Genomic DNA, 17,775 nt, shown 5'->3' on the forward strand with positions numbered 1-17,775 from the left:
CATCAACTACATAATAATTACTGAAATGACTAACGGGAGATTTTTTACTTGTTGCATCCTCAATCATATACTTGGTCTCTAATTTGTCTCATAACTCCTTTACAGTAACGTCGTTTTGGTATGTATCAAACAAGCTATCAGACAAATTGTTTAGAATATAACATTTACACATGTAGTCTGCATTATCCAATTTCTACCTCTTTCTTATTGCAGTAACAAATTTTTTTGTTTTCTTTTTTGCCTAATAATAGTTAAAACATGCACAACCTTTAAAGTTAAAGCAGGAAATGCATTTTTTTGCCATCTTCGAAAATTGCCACAATCAAAACGATCCATTTTGACAAAACTAAAAGCCAATTCTTTAAGTGTTGCTTCAGTAGCCATTGTTGCACCGAATAAAACCTTATGATTGTTAGTGCAAACACTGAAAATCTAGAATTACTACTTTTGATAAATCTGAAATTTTGATGAAAGGCTCCAAGGCATGTAACAGTGTCATTTTCCATAAAATTTTATTTGCCCTCATGTATTGTTTACTTAGTAAGTGTGCAAAAAGGTTACAAGTAATAAACCTTGAGGATACAATAAAGCCCAATAATTAATTGCATTTTGCACTAATGAAATTAGTCCATCGAGCATTCACCGACATATCACAAGATTACTGAACTTTTATAAAAGTTTTTTGCAACAAAACTTTTAATAAGAAATTTAGAGTTTGAAGAAAAATGGAGAATTTCAAAAATTATTTTCCTATATCTTTTTCAAAAAATCAAAGGAGCTTTTTATAAACTGATAAATGTCTTTTCTCCTACAGACACAATTGTTTATTTTGAATAAAAATAAACTATCTATTTTTGAACAATTGAAACTGTTCATATTAAACAGACTTATCTATCTGTTTTGTATAAACTTAATTATCTGTTCTTATTTTCCTATCTGTTTTGGATAGATTTTAATTAATTAGACAATTATAACCTTTAAATAAAATAAAATTTTATAAGCTTTAAATAAAATAAAATTTTATAAACTTTAAATAAGATAATATTTTATTTACTGCACTACACATGCCAATTGCCAAGTGTTAAGTCCCATTAATTACATATTAATATATACTAATTATTTAATTAAGGCAAGACTAACCAAGTTTGAAAAACCAAGCCCATGGTCTATTTGCCACTTAAGTCCAACTATAATGAATTTTTACTTTTCTTAATTAAATAACTATTTTATCATTTCTTTTTCTAATGTGGGATTATTTTTCATATTTTATTTTGAAAATCTCTAACAATAAATCTTCTAAACAAAAATAAGGTAGATTTAATAAAATTCAAAGAGATCAAGAAAGGTTGATCCTCTAAAAATTATTTAGATAAGAAACTTTAGATGAAAATTTTATTTCTAAATTTTACCAAAATGGTGGTAAAATTAGATAAAATTTCAATAATGATATTTTTAAGCATAGTAAATAAAAAAGATAGAAATAATAAATTTTAGATATAATAAAAATAAAATTTTGGAATAAAAGTAAGGTAAATTCGATGATAAAATTCTAAGAAATCAAGAAAGGTTAATTTTCTTAGAAATTTTTAGATGATAAAGATATTTCTAAATTTGGTCCAAATAGTAAAAATTTAGACATATCTCAATACAATGATATAGAATAAAATTTCCTAAAATGAAAGATAAATTTCGATGATGAAATTTTTAGTAATCGTTAATAGATGATTATTTAAGAAATTTCTAAGTGAAAAAATATTTTTAAATTTAACTCAAATGGTGAAAATTTTAGATATGTTTTCAATAAAGCAAAATTTAATAAATGGTTAAGTCTTTGTCCGACGACAGAGCTTTTTTCAAAAAAATAAATGAGATTCTTGAATACTCTTGAGGTGATAAAATATTTTTAAGAATTCTATCAGATTGATGGAGAAATTTGAAAAATTATTTATAATATTTTAAACACTAAAATTTAATAAAAGACTATTATAACTAAAGATCTTTAGGATAATTTAAGATTAAATGGTACCATCTCACGATGGGCATTGTAAAGGTGCTATAACCTTCACTACACATAAACGAACTTTTGAACCTTATTCTAATTAGTAGACTATAACCTATTTTATAGGGACCTTTAGTCAAGCTTAGAATATCCTCAAAAGAATATATTAATTAGGTGACCAAATACACTTGGATAAAAAATATAAATGGCAACTCCTTAAGTTGTGTCTAGTTATAGGTTCACGAATCTATACATTATGACATCCAAAGGTTCCTGCAACATTTGTGCATTTTGTAAATGATGAAGATATTGATCTGTAAAGAGCCAAACTGCTAACACGGGACAACAACAGTTTCTGTCCAAGTTATGGCCACAAGCGTTGCTAACACTATTGAATATCTCGACTGATAAATCGAGTTGGCAAACTTGAGCTTGGGTTTGAACTGGAATTATAGGGATCGTGTTTAAGGATGAGTAGTCTCCAGGTTTTAATGGCTAATTGTGATGAAAACTAATTGAAATCTTGGTGTGAAAATCAATGACAAAAAACAATGAAAAATAACAAACCTAAATAAAAACCCACATTAAAAAAAAGAAAAAAAATTCAAACAGATGGAGAAAACCAAACCAAAACCAAAACCATCCCATTATAATCGCTAATGCCTTTGCCACCACGAACGCTAATGCAAACTCCACTTCTTTTCTCATTTTCCTATAAATAATGTTTCAAAAATGAAAAAAAAATTTAGATCCAACTTTCTTGTTATTCTTTTTCCCTTCCCTTCTTTTTTTTTTCACTATCATTTATGGAGAAGCTTGTTCTTTTTCCATTTGCATCCAGAAGCTTTTTTACGCAAAAACTTATTCCCTTTCCTTTCTTTTCTAAAAGCTTTTTTTGTGTAGAAGCTTTAATTATAGAAGAAAGGAGTTGTAAATCTATGCCCAAATTTATCCTTAAATTATTTTGTTAAGACATTGCATAGGTTTATAGTAAATTGGAGTAAAGAACAAATGGGGATAACTTTTATAGTGTTGTATATATATGCTTTCATAACTACCATCTAGGCAACCAATCCCAATGAATTAGAACAAATTTCTTGATAATACGCATTATGTATTAATAGTTTTTCTATGCGATTTATCAATTGCTATTTTTTATTACTATATACTATTATTATTATACTGACAATTAATGTAAGGTGTCATCAGTTATTAGGCATAACATAGTGTGACTTTCTAAATTAATTGTACTAAAAACTGAAGCCATAAAATAAGCATGTTAGGGCTTATAGCCTTTTTTGATCTACTAATATTTAGTTTCTCCTTAAATTTTTTATTACAAGTGCACATTTTGCTTTATTATATTTCTTAAAGGATAAAAAACAGTGAAAGTAACAACTAAAGCTTGTCTTTTTCATTTGGGAAAGAAAACTTATTGTTTTCAATTTTAACATATAACTATGACAAATTGTCAATACACAATAAAAATCTTCTCATATTTTTAAAATTTACATGAATAATTCAAAATTGAAACTTAGACAAAAATTGCAAGAACAAAGCATTAACTTGCACTATGATTAATTTCTATCATTTTATACTTGTTTTGCAAATGGTACCAAAAAGAAAAAAAAACCAAATAGAGAGAAAAGAATCTTTAACTTTTTTGCCATAAGCATAAAATAAAGGTAGCAAGCCCTTTATGGATTGAAATTCAAGGATTTGTTTCTATAGCATAGCAAGTGAAGATTATTAGGGCATAAACATTAAAAATATTTTTTGAGTTTTTGAAAAACCTTTGATTCATGAAGCTTTTATTGTTGACATTGATCGAAGAACATGTTGTTTCCAATGAAGAAAGTCATTGTTGTAGACACTATCCTTTTTTTTATTTGATTGACTTAGTTTAGATTGCAATTTTTCCTTTTTCTTTCTCTCATCTCGCTCTCTCCCTTTTTTTAAAAAAGTTTTTTCCATTCAAAACTGAACAATAATTACTTTTCTCATTCATCCATCTCTCTTTGTTTTTTTTCATGATTATCTTCACTTTCTACCTTTCTTTTTCTTTTCACAAACCTTTCTTACTTAAATATGTTATTCTTTTTTTTCTAAATTTTTTTCTTTTTTTCTCGTATTTCTTTCTTAATTTTTTTCTTTCTCTCTATTCCTTCTCTTGTTTTATCTGCCTTTCATTTTATCAACCTCTCTTTTGTTAATTTTCATGGTTGTGTTCCAAAATTAACCTTTAAATTATAATTAATCTCAAAACTGATCTGGATTTAAATTAGAATCAAATGACAGTATGGGATAATTTTAATATATTTGTATAGATTATTATTATTGTTTTGTTATTGTTGTTGTTGTTGTTGTTATTCTTGTTATTATTATATATGCTAGGTTTAAGTTTTAAACTTTTAAAATCTAAAGTAAACAATGAAAGGATATTATATTATCCCATTCATTCACCTAATGTTTCTCTTCCCTTGCCTTACTTTTTTTGTCTTTTTTTTTCTTTTTTGTTTCTTAAAAATAGTAATACTAATAAAGCTCTATTGAGTGAACATAAATAGAGATAGTAATGCAACAAAATTTTCAAATGCTGTTAAATGACAATCAATTGCTACATAAATTTATCTTTAATTAAATATGTGGCTAGGAAATATTGTACAATGCTGTCAAGATCTTATTTTAATTTTATGTATATTGATGTTTGGCAGAAAGAAAAGAAAACAAAATGAAAAAAAAAAGTAAGAATAGAAAAAAAAAAGAAGAATTTGTTTTTTTCATTGCATTTGGTATGAAAAATGAAAAATAGAGAAAAATAGAGAAAAGCTAAAGTTATAAATAAAATTAATTTAAATTGAATGAGTTTTTTGATCATATTTAAATGACTAAACATTTTTTAAACAAAGAAAGCCATAGTATGAGGATAAGAAAAAAGTTACATATATTAGAATTTGAACCTCATATATGTTAGATGTTATCTTTAAAGATAATTGTATGAACTAATTGAATTAAATTCTAGATTCAAAATGATTGGATTTGAACAGAAGGAACTAATACAAATTCACACATTTTTTCTCATTTTATCTCTCATACCAAACAAAGAAAATGAAGAAAAAAATAAATTTTTTACACCATTTCTTTTCTTTCTCTTTTTTACCTGTCAAATATAGTTTAAAGGATAAATTGTAGAGAAAATTTTTTTTATAAAAAATTGTAATGCAATTTGATTTTGATAATAACAAATAAACAAATATAGGATTTAAATCTAACTTTTTGAAAGACTTATCCAAACACTTGTATTCAAATTTTTAGAGTAACAAACCTAATGAACAACTTTATTTTTTCAAGCTAGTATTCATTTAAAAAATTTTACACTATCTTTGTATATGGAAGCACACACACACACAAAATGTGCAATGAAAAGAGTAAAGGAGCATTTGTGGACCAAAGGCAACAACATAATTTTTTATCCAAAAGAGCATTTTTTTTCTTTCTCTTAGATTAATAAAGATATGCATGGCTTGTAATGATTCTTAATTAATTACAAGAGTTTAAAATATACATTACAAAAGAGAAAAAAAAAAAACAAAATATATTTAAAAGAATATATATATATATATAGAGAGAGAGAGAGAGGAAAGGAAATAAAAGAAAAGAAAAGAAAAAAAGTAATCTCTTTCTCCTCTTTTAAGTAATGTTGGAGAATATGCAATAACAAAGAACTTATATCTGTTTGTCTACAATTTTTTTTCTTATCTTAATGATATTCCAAAAACGTAAGAAATGAATCAAGCTTTTTGATGATCAACTAATATGGGATATTTTTGCATATACTTCCCATTAGTTAATTTGTTTATATACTTTTTTTTCAGTCCAATCTAATTATTTAAAAATACTGTTGCATATATATATATATATATAGAATGGGGGAAGGAATAAGAGTTATTTATCAAAAGAAAATAATTTTTTTCTCTATTAACTTTGTTCCTATCCCTTTCTTCGATAATCAAGGAAAGTTTTTCATATTGTTAATCAAACACCAATAGTTGTATCCTCATATATAGGAACTGAAAATGAACAAAAACTAAATTATTGTTATACTTCTTAATAAAAGTCTTGGAAATTCACTTGGTTTGCCTAATTATTCACTTGGTTTGCTTGATTATCCACATAAACCTAATGAAATTTACATTTTTGCATGCACCAATTCATTCAAAGTTTTAAAATATATGTAAATTAGTAAGAAATTGATGTTTTATCTCTTTACCAAAGAAAAGAATGTTCAGTAAAAGGACATTTATGGACCAAAGGAAACATAAAATTTGGTAAAAAAAAAATTTAGTGAAGATAATCTAATAGGGATGGCAATAGAAATGCTTGAATAAGTTTCAAAGGCTAGAAGGAAAAAAAAAAAAAAGATAGTTGTTCATTTCCCTTATTCATCAATAGAGGATAAGGAAAAAAAAAATAACATAAAGTGCTCAAGATTAAAGAGAACATGCAAATATAAGCTTTATACATGTCTCTTATTGTAGCTTTAAGAATCGCATAATTAAATATTTATTTACTATATATATGGATAATAATATCCACTCAAAATAATAATAATAATAATAATAATAATAATAACAATAATACTTTTGGATTGTAAGTTCTATATCTACTTTTCGAAAAAAAAATTAGAGAGAATGAGGACAATAAATGCCATTGTTAGAGAAAAAAAGGCTATTGTTAAAACTTTTGTTCTACTTTATCCATGACCTATGACAAACAAAAATGCTATAATAGGGAACTACATACACTATATTGTAGATTTATTGAACATTCTCATTGTATTCTTTACATTGGAAGGCTAAAGAAAAGAAAACAAAAAGAGGAATATATATATATATATATATATATATATATAAGAAAAGAAGAGAAAGGTTTTCCTTTCCTAGTTGGCTCTCAACTATGAAGAATTATCAAAAGAATAGAATATGCAATACCACATGATCAATTGAACTTTGTAAATAAATATCATGCACTACAGAATTGGGATCAATTAAAATATCAGTTACTATCTTCTATTGGTGCAAGTATGTGAAAATGAAGTTTCTTAATATCTTATTTTCAAACCAAATTTAGGCCTAAAAATTTTGCAAAGTTGTGATAATTTGTTATCAAATTTAAAACAAAAACATTTTCCTGATATGAAAGAAAGATTCACAAATATAAATTAAGGTTATATTTTATGTGAATTGAAAATATTTTACACTTGTATGTCATGTCAGCAGATAATCAGATACTTATAAAAAAAAAAACAGCTAAAGATAAAAAATTATACAATTTTGACATTTTGCTTTCATAAATTTCTTTATGATCATAATGGTTTGTTCTTCTTGTCATTCTTATAAATATAAATATAATACCCTTAACTTTTTCAATGAATAGGAGGTTTGATTTCCACAGACAAGTTTATGCTTTATTCTCTTACAAGAATCCGTTCAACAAAGGGCATTTGTGGTCCAAATTTAAAAAAATACATTGGAGATCTTTAAAAGTTCACCCTGCATTTTTGCCTCTATTCTCTGAAGGATTATTGTTAAAAATACCCTAATTGAGAGATACTAAGTAGAGATAATGCTTTTATCTAGGATGTCTTATAAAGGAAAGAAAAGGAAAATGAGAATATATGAATATATATTAGATGAAAGATTGATCAATGGATACATTAGATTGAAAATAATCTACAGTATGATAGGGCTTTTCCATTGTTGATCCTTAGCATAGTACTACACACATTGAGAAATTAAGAAAATACAATGTGTAGATTAGATATGTTTATACTACATTGAGCAATTTCAAAGTAAAATTTCCAAATTAAAAATATCTTTCTCATCTCATGCACATATTAGGAAAAGGGTTAAATAGAAAGATGAAATGTAGATTCTTATAACCAAAAGGTTTTAAGACTCTTTAACCAATTAAAAACAAAGAAAAAAAAAGTAGTACTAGGTATAATTCTTTCTCCATGTTTTTAGGCATTTACTAAATCAAACTGTTAATGAACATAAAGCCCAACATAGTAATGTTTTTTTGAAAGATCGACCCACCGCTTGCTTCAGCCTTTATAGGTCTTAAATCAACACCTAAGATGCCTTTTTTACCAAAACCTAAGATGCCCTTTTTTAAGTACACCACTCCAAAAAAAAAAATTGTGAACCATATATATTATGTTAACAATTTTGATTTTACGTCATCATCATCATCATAAAAAAAAAAAATTTGGGTCCAATTATAAATTAGGAATACATGTACTAACTATTAAATCAAATACTCATATGCCTTAATGTTTTACATCCAAAAAATAAATTACTTTTTTGCTCATATTATATATATATATATATGTATATGTATATATATTGTTTTATTTGTTCTTAACTACTTTTTGCTCTGACTCTTTCATTTTACATAATATTAGATTAAAACAATTTGGCGTTAAAATTTGTATTATTTATACACTTTTTTGTTTATTTGTTTTAAATTTGAAATATTAATTTATGATTTTTTTAATATGAAAGAAAAAGATTTAAGTTGGATTTCTTGAACAAAAGATACATGTACTTGTGTGAGTTAAATTTTCTTGCTTGAATTAATATGACAAAAGAATTCATTGTTTAGAAAAAGCATTGCAAGGGTTCATAAAGAAAATTCAGTTTTTTGAAATATTTAATATTTAATACTTAATTTTGTAAAAAAAAGAAAAAAATGGGTTGTTTATGTGGCACCCTCCCTTTCTTCATTTTTTATTTTTTATTTATTTATTTATTTATTTTGTTTTATAATTTAATTTTTATTACATTAATTTTATAAAATAAGTTAATAGAGGTAAATATGATAAAACAGTCCATATTTAATTGGTTTTAATTCGTATCAATCTAACATAAGTTTGTTTTTTAAAAAATATATTGAAATCGGATCAAGATTTGTTTTTTGCAAACACCTCCTTTTTTTGTCTTTTTAATTTTTTTTTTTGCTTTTTTAGGTTTTTTTAAAACTTTTTTACTTTTTCTTTTTATTAAATAAATTTTGTAATAAAAAATTAGTTGAGATAAAAATGTCAAAATAATCTATATCCGATAAGTTTCGGTTTGCCTTAATCTAATTGGTGCACTTTCTTTTAATTCAGAATAATTGGATTGATTTTTTTTAAAATCGAACTTAAGTCACAAGTAATATTTTGAGCGTTATGCCTTAACCTTAATATACAAATTAAAAATATTATTTAATATTTTAATTTAATAAATTCTAGTGCAATCTCATTTAACTTTTTTGTCATTTTCTTTTTTAAAAAAATTTTATTTATTAGATAAATTTTGTAAAAAAAAATAATATATGTAGAGTAAAAACAACTTATATCCAATTGATTTTGATTTGTTATAATATAATCGATGCATTTTTTTAAATAAGAATGGGATTAAATTTTGTCTTTTTGAATAATTTTGATCAAATCAAGATCAAATTTGGGAGTACTCCATCCTAACCTTCATCAAGATATATAAAAGAATATATTTTATCATTTTTTTAATTTATATATGTATTATATTACCATATACAAGTATTATTTAATAATTTAATTTAATAAAAACAATATTTATATATAATTAAGTTATAATTTATATTGAAAAAATAAATACACATATTTGTATATATGTTGTCATCAATTAAAATTTAACATATAAATTTTACTTCTCTTATAATAAAATATAATTTAAAAATAAAAAATTATTCTATAACAAAGCATGAATCTATTTCTAATATAATTTAAAACCAGTAAGATAAAAAGTGAATGATAACTAGTAGGAGTGTAACATGCATATAAGAAGAGAAATAAGAAGAATTAATGCATCTAAGAAGATAAATAAAAAGAATTATATTAATCGAAATTTTAATTTCACTAATCATATCAATTTATATGTGATATTTAATAAATATTATCGAATTATATGTTTAATATACATATTATCAACATTTTGTCAATATAAATTAAAAAAATATATTTTCTTACATAAATCGTAAAAAAATTATTTAAAATTAATCAATCACTATTTATCACGTGACACCCATATGATATCTAAATTAAGTTTTTATAAAAATATTTAAAATTTTTATTTGACAAATAACATATATATATAACAAAATTATACTAGTTATATATCATATAGACGAATTAAATTAGCAGTATTAAATAATTGATTAAAATAATACATTATTTAAAAATTCAATATGTAAATTATATATTTTATTTTTTTATGCATCAATTTATACAATTTTTCTAAAATTTAATATACATTTTCCTAAATTTAAATACCAAAAATATAACTAACTAAACAATATTATTACTTACTCCACATTTTTGTTTTGTGAATAAAGTGGGGGGAGGGGGGGGGGGGGGAACCTCGGATTCTAGAAAAGTTGGGCAAAACTACAGATATTAGACAAACAAATTCACTTTAATAATCAAACTAAAGTTTGTGCTTTGATAATTAACATAAATTCATCATTGGAATTGAAAAAGATTCAATTTATATCATCCCTCATTCCAAGGTGTGTACTCTTTTTCGCTCATTACACACATACCGTTTTATATTATCATTAGATTTTTTTTTTTTAATTTCAAAACAAATAAAAATTAAACTGGAATATATTTGGTCTTGAATTGGCTCCAACAGATTGATTTAACTTTGCTTAAGTGTTCACTTCGCGATTTGTGAAATCAGAATGTTACCCATTCTTGAGCCAAATTTTCTTTTTAACAGGTTCTTAGAGCCAATTTTAACTTTCAAGAAATACTATTTTCTTTATCACATCCACATTTAAAAAAGGAATCATGCTTTCATAGTTTTGGGTAATAAAAGATTAAGTTTTTTTTTTTTTTTTATTGAGGATACAGAAAAGTTTTTAATTTATTTAGAATTCAAGAATTTACTGTTTATCTTATATTGAATTCTAATTTTATTTTACTTTGAACATTTACTATTGTAAAAGTGATAATAGTAATAATAATAATAATAATAATAAATTAAATCTCAATTCGATTAAAAAGAATGAACAAAATAATTATATTTTTTTCTATGATGATTTACACAAGAGATTTATCATTAAAATAATTTATTTTATGTATCTAATTAGAAATTATCATATAATTATTTAATTATATCTATAATAATTACTTTTATAATTAAAAAAATAATTTGCTTAAAATTAAAATTCATAATTTTGAACATGACATGAAATTAAAGGAATTAAATTTTGTATAATCATGTTCGTGTTAATCTATTTATGATGCGAAATATTCATGGTTTATATTAATTGACCTGCTATGATCCGTTTATACATAATTTTTTTAAAGACGATTAAGGGTATTCTCAATTGTTTTCGGGTCTAATTTTCTACTTGACCGATCTAAGGTGCATTAACAAGTTTAATTAATCGTATTTACAGAATAATTCATTTTACTCAATGCATCTGACACGTTAAACTCATATATTAAATTATTAATGTTACAAATGTGGGGAAGACGTTTGGTGGAAGTCTTCTTTTTCTATTGTTTTACATCACAATATCAAAGGGGCGTGTATCTACTGTTTGGGGGTGGGGGGAACCTCAAATTTCACCAATTTAGCCATTAATCAAGTCAGATATATTTAATTTTTCTTATATTTAGATTCGATAATTGGAATATTCATATTGTATCTATTTTATTTTAATTATAGTTTTTTTTATTACAATATTATGATTATCTAATCACAAGAAAAAATTATGTGAATATTTATCATATATAAAAAAGGATTTCATATAATAATTTAATAGACCCTACATAATTCTAAAATAAAATTAATTAATTATAATATAATTATAGGTGATATATTTTCGATAATTCTTTCATATAAGCTAGGTGTTTGGGGTGCTCACCACAGCATAGAAAAACAAGAATATTTTCATCCAATCAAGTGATGTCCGCCAAAAATTAATTGCCTTGTGCTGTATTATAAGATGCCACACATATCAAATCAACCAAAATATTGTAAGATATAATTTAATTTATTAATAAGAAACTTGTGATAATAAATCGCTTGTTCTAATGATATTCTCTTGGTTGTATCATGAACAAGAAAGAAACAAGAAGAGAGATAAAGATTCGCACACAGGAACAGGAAGAAGTATCTATTCTTTCATTTTCTCAGGTTGACTTAACATTTAACAAACAAAATCACACTTACAAACTTCAAATTGCACCCCATATTACAAAAAAAGCAATCTTCCAAACCTCAACAGTCAGCAATACATTTGAAAAAGAAATATTAAAAGAAAAAAGTAGGAACTAAAGCTGAATTTAGTGGGAGAGCCCCAGCTAAATTTAGTGATTAGTATACCCTACAAATTTGAAAACCCAACTAATTGTAATTAGCCCCCCAAAATGCTCAAAAAAGTCTTAACATCTCACACTATACCTCAATGGTATCATATGTAAAATATCAAAATCAAATAGAAGAACACCTGATCTTAACAATTGAATGATCTTTATATTTATGTAAAAGGTAGCACTTATCATCATCAGACTGAGACATCTCTGAATGCAAAGAAGAAGAAGAGCTCTAAATCTGAAGGAGCAAAGAAGGCAATGGGAGTTCTTTGCAATGAGCAATTGGAAAGAACCCTTTGCTTCTTTGGTGCTGGAGGGCATGTATCGATTTCAGGTATTTGAAACCTTTGAGCTTTTGGTGTAGAGCATGGACTTGTAATAGAGATATCATCGACTCCTTCAATGTCAAATCCATCCATCTTGGAATAGTGATGATCTGAACTTATGGTGGAAGAGCTTGAAGGCAAATCCTCCAACGCTGATGTCTTTTGAATACTGATCTTGGGCTTTACAACCTTCTTCTTGTAATGACTTCTTGGCCTTTTAGTTTTTCTTGTTGTTTTGCCTCTTCTGCTGGTGGGTGCCATTGAAAGAGCAGTAGTTGAAGTACAAAACAAAAGGAATATTAAAACTGGCAAGAGAGAACAAGTTCAAACCCTTTACCAAGTTTTTTCAGGGCGAAGAGAAGAAACTATCAAGGCAGAAAAACTTTCATCCGGTCCAATACTTCTAAAACCTAGTGGAGTACTTTAAAGCTAAGCTACTAAATTTGACTGAAAAGTAATAAGATAAAACCAAGAGAACAATCCCTTCCGAAGCTCAAACTCTTCAAGGATGACCATATACTTGAGAGAAAAAAAATCCACCCAAAATGGACTTGAAGATGATGATACAGAGAGAAACCAATATCAGATCATCATCAAACCAAATTCAAGTACTGAAGAGAAACATTTTGGTAAAATATAAGTGATAAAAACCCAAGACTGAAGGTAGGGATAAAACATCAAAACATAATTTAAAGTAGGAAAATTAACCAAACTACAATATAAAAAAAAAAAAAACCCAAGTTATGAAACATGAACAGAGACAGAGATAATCAAAACCTAGAGACAGGAAGATAAGAGACGGGAGAGAGAGTTTTTTCAAAAGCTTAGGAATGTTGGTAAATTTTTGGGCAATGTCTGACCGCGCTGCCCTAAGCGATACCTAGAGAAAAATAAAGGAGAAAGGCTTTTTCAAATTAAGTTTGTGCATATTCATACATACGTACATACATATATACATACATATATATATATATATAGAGACGGCAACAGGTGGAGTCAAATTGAATTTTTTTAGATTCGAATTTGATTCGATTATTTAAATTCGATTTGATTCAATTTTTAAAAATTTTTCTATACATGAATTTAATCAGACATTATATAAAATTGTATTCGAGTTGATCTGATCTAAAATTAATAAAAATATTATTTTTTAAAATATAAAATATTATTTTTTAATATAAATATAAAATTAATTAATTAAAAAATAATTTTTTTATATCTATTTGATTGATAAAGGTCAAATTTATTTAAAACTCGATCTTGATTTTTTTTTTTTATCATCCGACCTTACACTCGTTTTAAAAAAAAAAATTAATCATAAAAGATCAAATCGTGTTAAAATCCATCAGATATGAGTCAAACTGCCTTCCTTATGCATATATACTAAGGTATTGGTTTTGGCATGAATAATTTGGTTATAGGTTTCTTCAATGCTCATCTTCCCATAGTTTTTAAATTAAGTATTTTATTACCTATAATTTACGTTGAGAAAGATTTTGGTCTCTTTTAAACATTTTCTTGGGTGATAATTAACACTTTATTAATAAAAAAAAAAAAAAGAAGAAACAAACCGTGTCACCTTTGTTTGCTCAATTCTATTAATTGACTTAGAACTAATTAGAGATTGACAAATTTTAAATACGTAATCCTCCTCTAGAGATCTCTCTTTCATTTTCTTGAAAATTTTGTTTCGCTTTGAGAAATACCATAATATAAATTAATAAATTTGAAACCATCTAGCTATAATTCATCAACTACAAAAAAAAAAAAAAAAGATAGCGCTAATTCACCAAGCCATGATTAAAATTTAATTATACTCTAAGTTCGAATTTATTAGATTGAGGATAACTATCTTCCATTGTGTAGCTCAATGTCTTACTTATAAAATATAAAAAACTCTAATTAAATTTATGAGATTTTGGATTTAAATTTTTTGAAAACATGAAGTTAATTTGATAATTTATCAGTTACAAATAAAAAATAAAAAAAAAAATCTACCATCTCTGCTTGATCGGATGAAACTTAAGAATTGAAAACTTGGTACATGCATTGTTTGAAGAATGACATAGACAAGGATTAACGTTGCCAGAGCCTATTGCCTCCCAATGGACGGTTAATTATAGTTATGATTCTCTCATGAATATTTCACTTAAACTTGAGAGCATACAATTACTTTGGTCACTTAAATTTTAAAAAAAAAAAGAAAAAAAAAAAACACCTAAGAGATCACTGAGAAGTTGCTGGGAAAGAACACTGTTTTGTCTCAAGCCCTAAATCTTAGCTTCACCTGGTCATACTATTTTAAATTCATCTCATTATCCCCTCGTGAACTCCATCTGCTCTGTTTATCCTTCTGTTAAACACCTACTTTTTCAGGATTCTAAATTTAGGTTTCACTATCTGTACATGTTGCTGTCAAATCATGCCATGCTTGAATAATAATAAATTTATTATGGTTTTGAGTTTTGGAGCATGTAAATAACCGAGAAAGGATTGCACGAAATAGTTACTTTATGTTAAAATATATTTTTTTATTTAAATTATGTCGTATGATTATATTATTAAAAAATTATTTATTTATTTAAAATAATTAATGAATCTATTGAAATAAATATTTACTATTTAATTATCATATAAAATATGTAATAAATTATTAATTTTTATTAATAATTAGATTTAAGCACACACAGAATGATAATTTTAATTTATAATAATTTTTAAAAAAATAAAATAAAAATAATAATATAAAAGGAGTTTGAGAAAAATTAAATTGTAGGTATATTGAACAATAACTTTAAAATTTTGATAACCAAAAAAAAAAAAAGAATTCTAATGAAAGTTTACTAATTATCAATACTATAAAACAACTAATTAAAGAAAAATAAAAAATAAATAGTTGAATTAGTAAAATGTAACAACAATTCAATCACACTAAAAGTTAATATGAAATTCAACTTTAAAAAAATTCTATGTAACGAAGAAAAAAAATCTACTAATAAAAAATAATTATAGAAAAAAATTTTAAATGGAGTTTTATTATTAAATTGCCTTAGGAAAAAAGTAAATATTTTTTTCATTCAATAAAAGAAAAACCTCACTTATGTTAATAAATGCAAAACCTCATGTCTTCTAAAAGGTATCTTTTACAACCTTGCAATTGCAGTTAAAAATTTAAAATTTACAATCCAATCTTTGTTTTATTAGTTTAATTTTTATTAAAATTTTGAAATTAAAAGTTGATTAAAAAATGCATAAAAAATAATTGCATCCAACATAAAATAATCATCATTAAAAAAACAAAAAGAAATATGTTGGGGAATAACTAAATTTATCAATACCACAAAAGACTTGAAACAAAATTATTAAAAAAAATAAGATAGAGAAATTGTTAATACATTAAAAATTGAATTTGTCAATTGATTCTAAAATAAAGAAATTAATAAATTAAAATAAATATTTATGTAATATAATGAACAATAACATTTCAATCGATCAAAAGAATTTAATGAAAGTAAACTATGTATTTAAAGATAGAAAAGAAGATCGTTATATTGTATGAATGTATTTACAAACATGCATTGTATAAATCAAATAAGAATAAAAGTAATGGATTAAGGGAAATGGCAACTAAGAAAATACTAATAGGAATTTGAAATTTTAAGTTAAAAAATAGTTGGTAGAGTTTTGGGGTGATAGGAATAACAATACCTATGTAGGAAGGGTCTACTCTTAATGTAAAGTTTTTGACTTTGACATTAAAGTGAAGGTGGATAATTGTAAGACAAACATAACGGTATGTTGGTTAAGATTTCTACAGCAAGAGAATGCTTTAAGCATGTTATAGTCAAATATGTAAGAAATGGATACAAAATTCTAATTGATTTTGTAAAACAGGTTATTTCTAGTGGTCATCCTTTTACATTAATAATGTATTACATTGGTGATGTAGGACAACCTAAAAATCTTATTTATCAAGACAAAGTAAAATATAGATTTCTTTTCTTTTTTTTGAAATAATGTAAAATGTAAATATTAAATGCTAATGGTTGACGAATAATAACATTAGCATTAAGAGTAATTTCACCAAAAATAATTCAATTAATAATAATGCTTATTTAATATACAAACACTCCTAAAATTATAGAGGTAATGAAAATAGAATCAATGAAAATTTTGATTAATGCTTGGACATAATTAGCTCCTTTTTATAGTAAATAGAAAATAGAATCAATCAAAAATTACTTTTAACAATTTTCATTTATTTGATTAATGCTTGGACATAATTAGCTCCTTTTTATAGTAAATAGAAAATAGAATCAATCAAAAATTACTTTTAACAATTTTCATTTACGCTTGGATAGTAATTAGCTCCATTTTACGATGAATTGTGAAAATGATCATATCAAAACAATAAACATATCTAATGACTAAAGCAAAATAAAAAAAAATCATATCTTAAACAAAATCATTTTATGCAAAAAATAAAAAAAATACATATTTACTACATATGATAGGATAGGTGATATGCAATCACTTTCTTTTCATCTACCACATAACTTGCTCTCTTGTTTTATGATCCAAAAAGAAAAGAATAATGGATATTTGATATAAAAGTCAATATTACAACAAAAACTTACAAAAAAGTATAAATAAATGTACAAATATATTTATAATTTAAATTGTAATATAACTAATAGCAATAGCTAAAACATAAAAAAAAAATCCAAATCATTAAATTTTCAAAAAATTTTACCTAATTTTCTTGGAATCCAAACAAATTATTTTAAAGGGAATGTATTTTCAAATGATTTTTTTTCAAAAAAATAACTTATTATATGATTACGATGAAACATAACTTATCATATGATTATTATAAAGCATGAATTTGGAAGAGCTTTACTCCAAAGAAAAAAAAATAGAATAGTAACTAAAATAATGCAAAACCAAACATAAATTGATAAAAAAAAAACTTTAAGAAGTAATTGATTATATTAAATTTTGTCTAATCCTCTGCATATATAACATCACAAAAAATTGTG

The 17,775-nt window shown here is 24.6% G+C and overlaps 1 protein-coding gene across 1 annotated transcript; it reads right to left on the reverse strand.

Moving 5' to 3' along the window:
- Positions 1 to 12,188: 12,188 nt before the first annotated feature.
- On the reverse strand, positions 12,189 to 13,595 carry LOC149515280 (uncharacterized). The gene has a single exon (XM_089742463.1). It carries the CDS (start codon positions 12,995 to 12,997, stop codon positions 12,602 to 12,604), a length of 396 nt encoding a protein of 131 aa, XP_089598589.1. The 5' UTR covers positions 12,998 to 13,595; the 3' UTR covers positions 12,189 to 12,601.
- Between the last annotated feature and the right edge of the window lie 4,180 nt (positions 13,596 to 17,775).

Source organism: Durio zibethinus, chromosome 13 (genome assembly GCF_047325235.1).
Source record: "Durio zibethinus cultivar Kanyao isolate XHJ-2024 chromosome 13, ASM4732523v1, whole genome shotgun sequence".
NCBI lineage: Eukaryota > Viridiplantae > Streptophyta > Magnoliopsida > Malvales > Malvaceae > Durio > Durio zibethinus.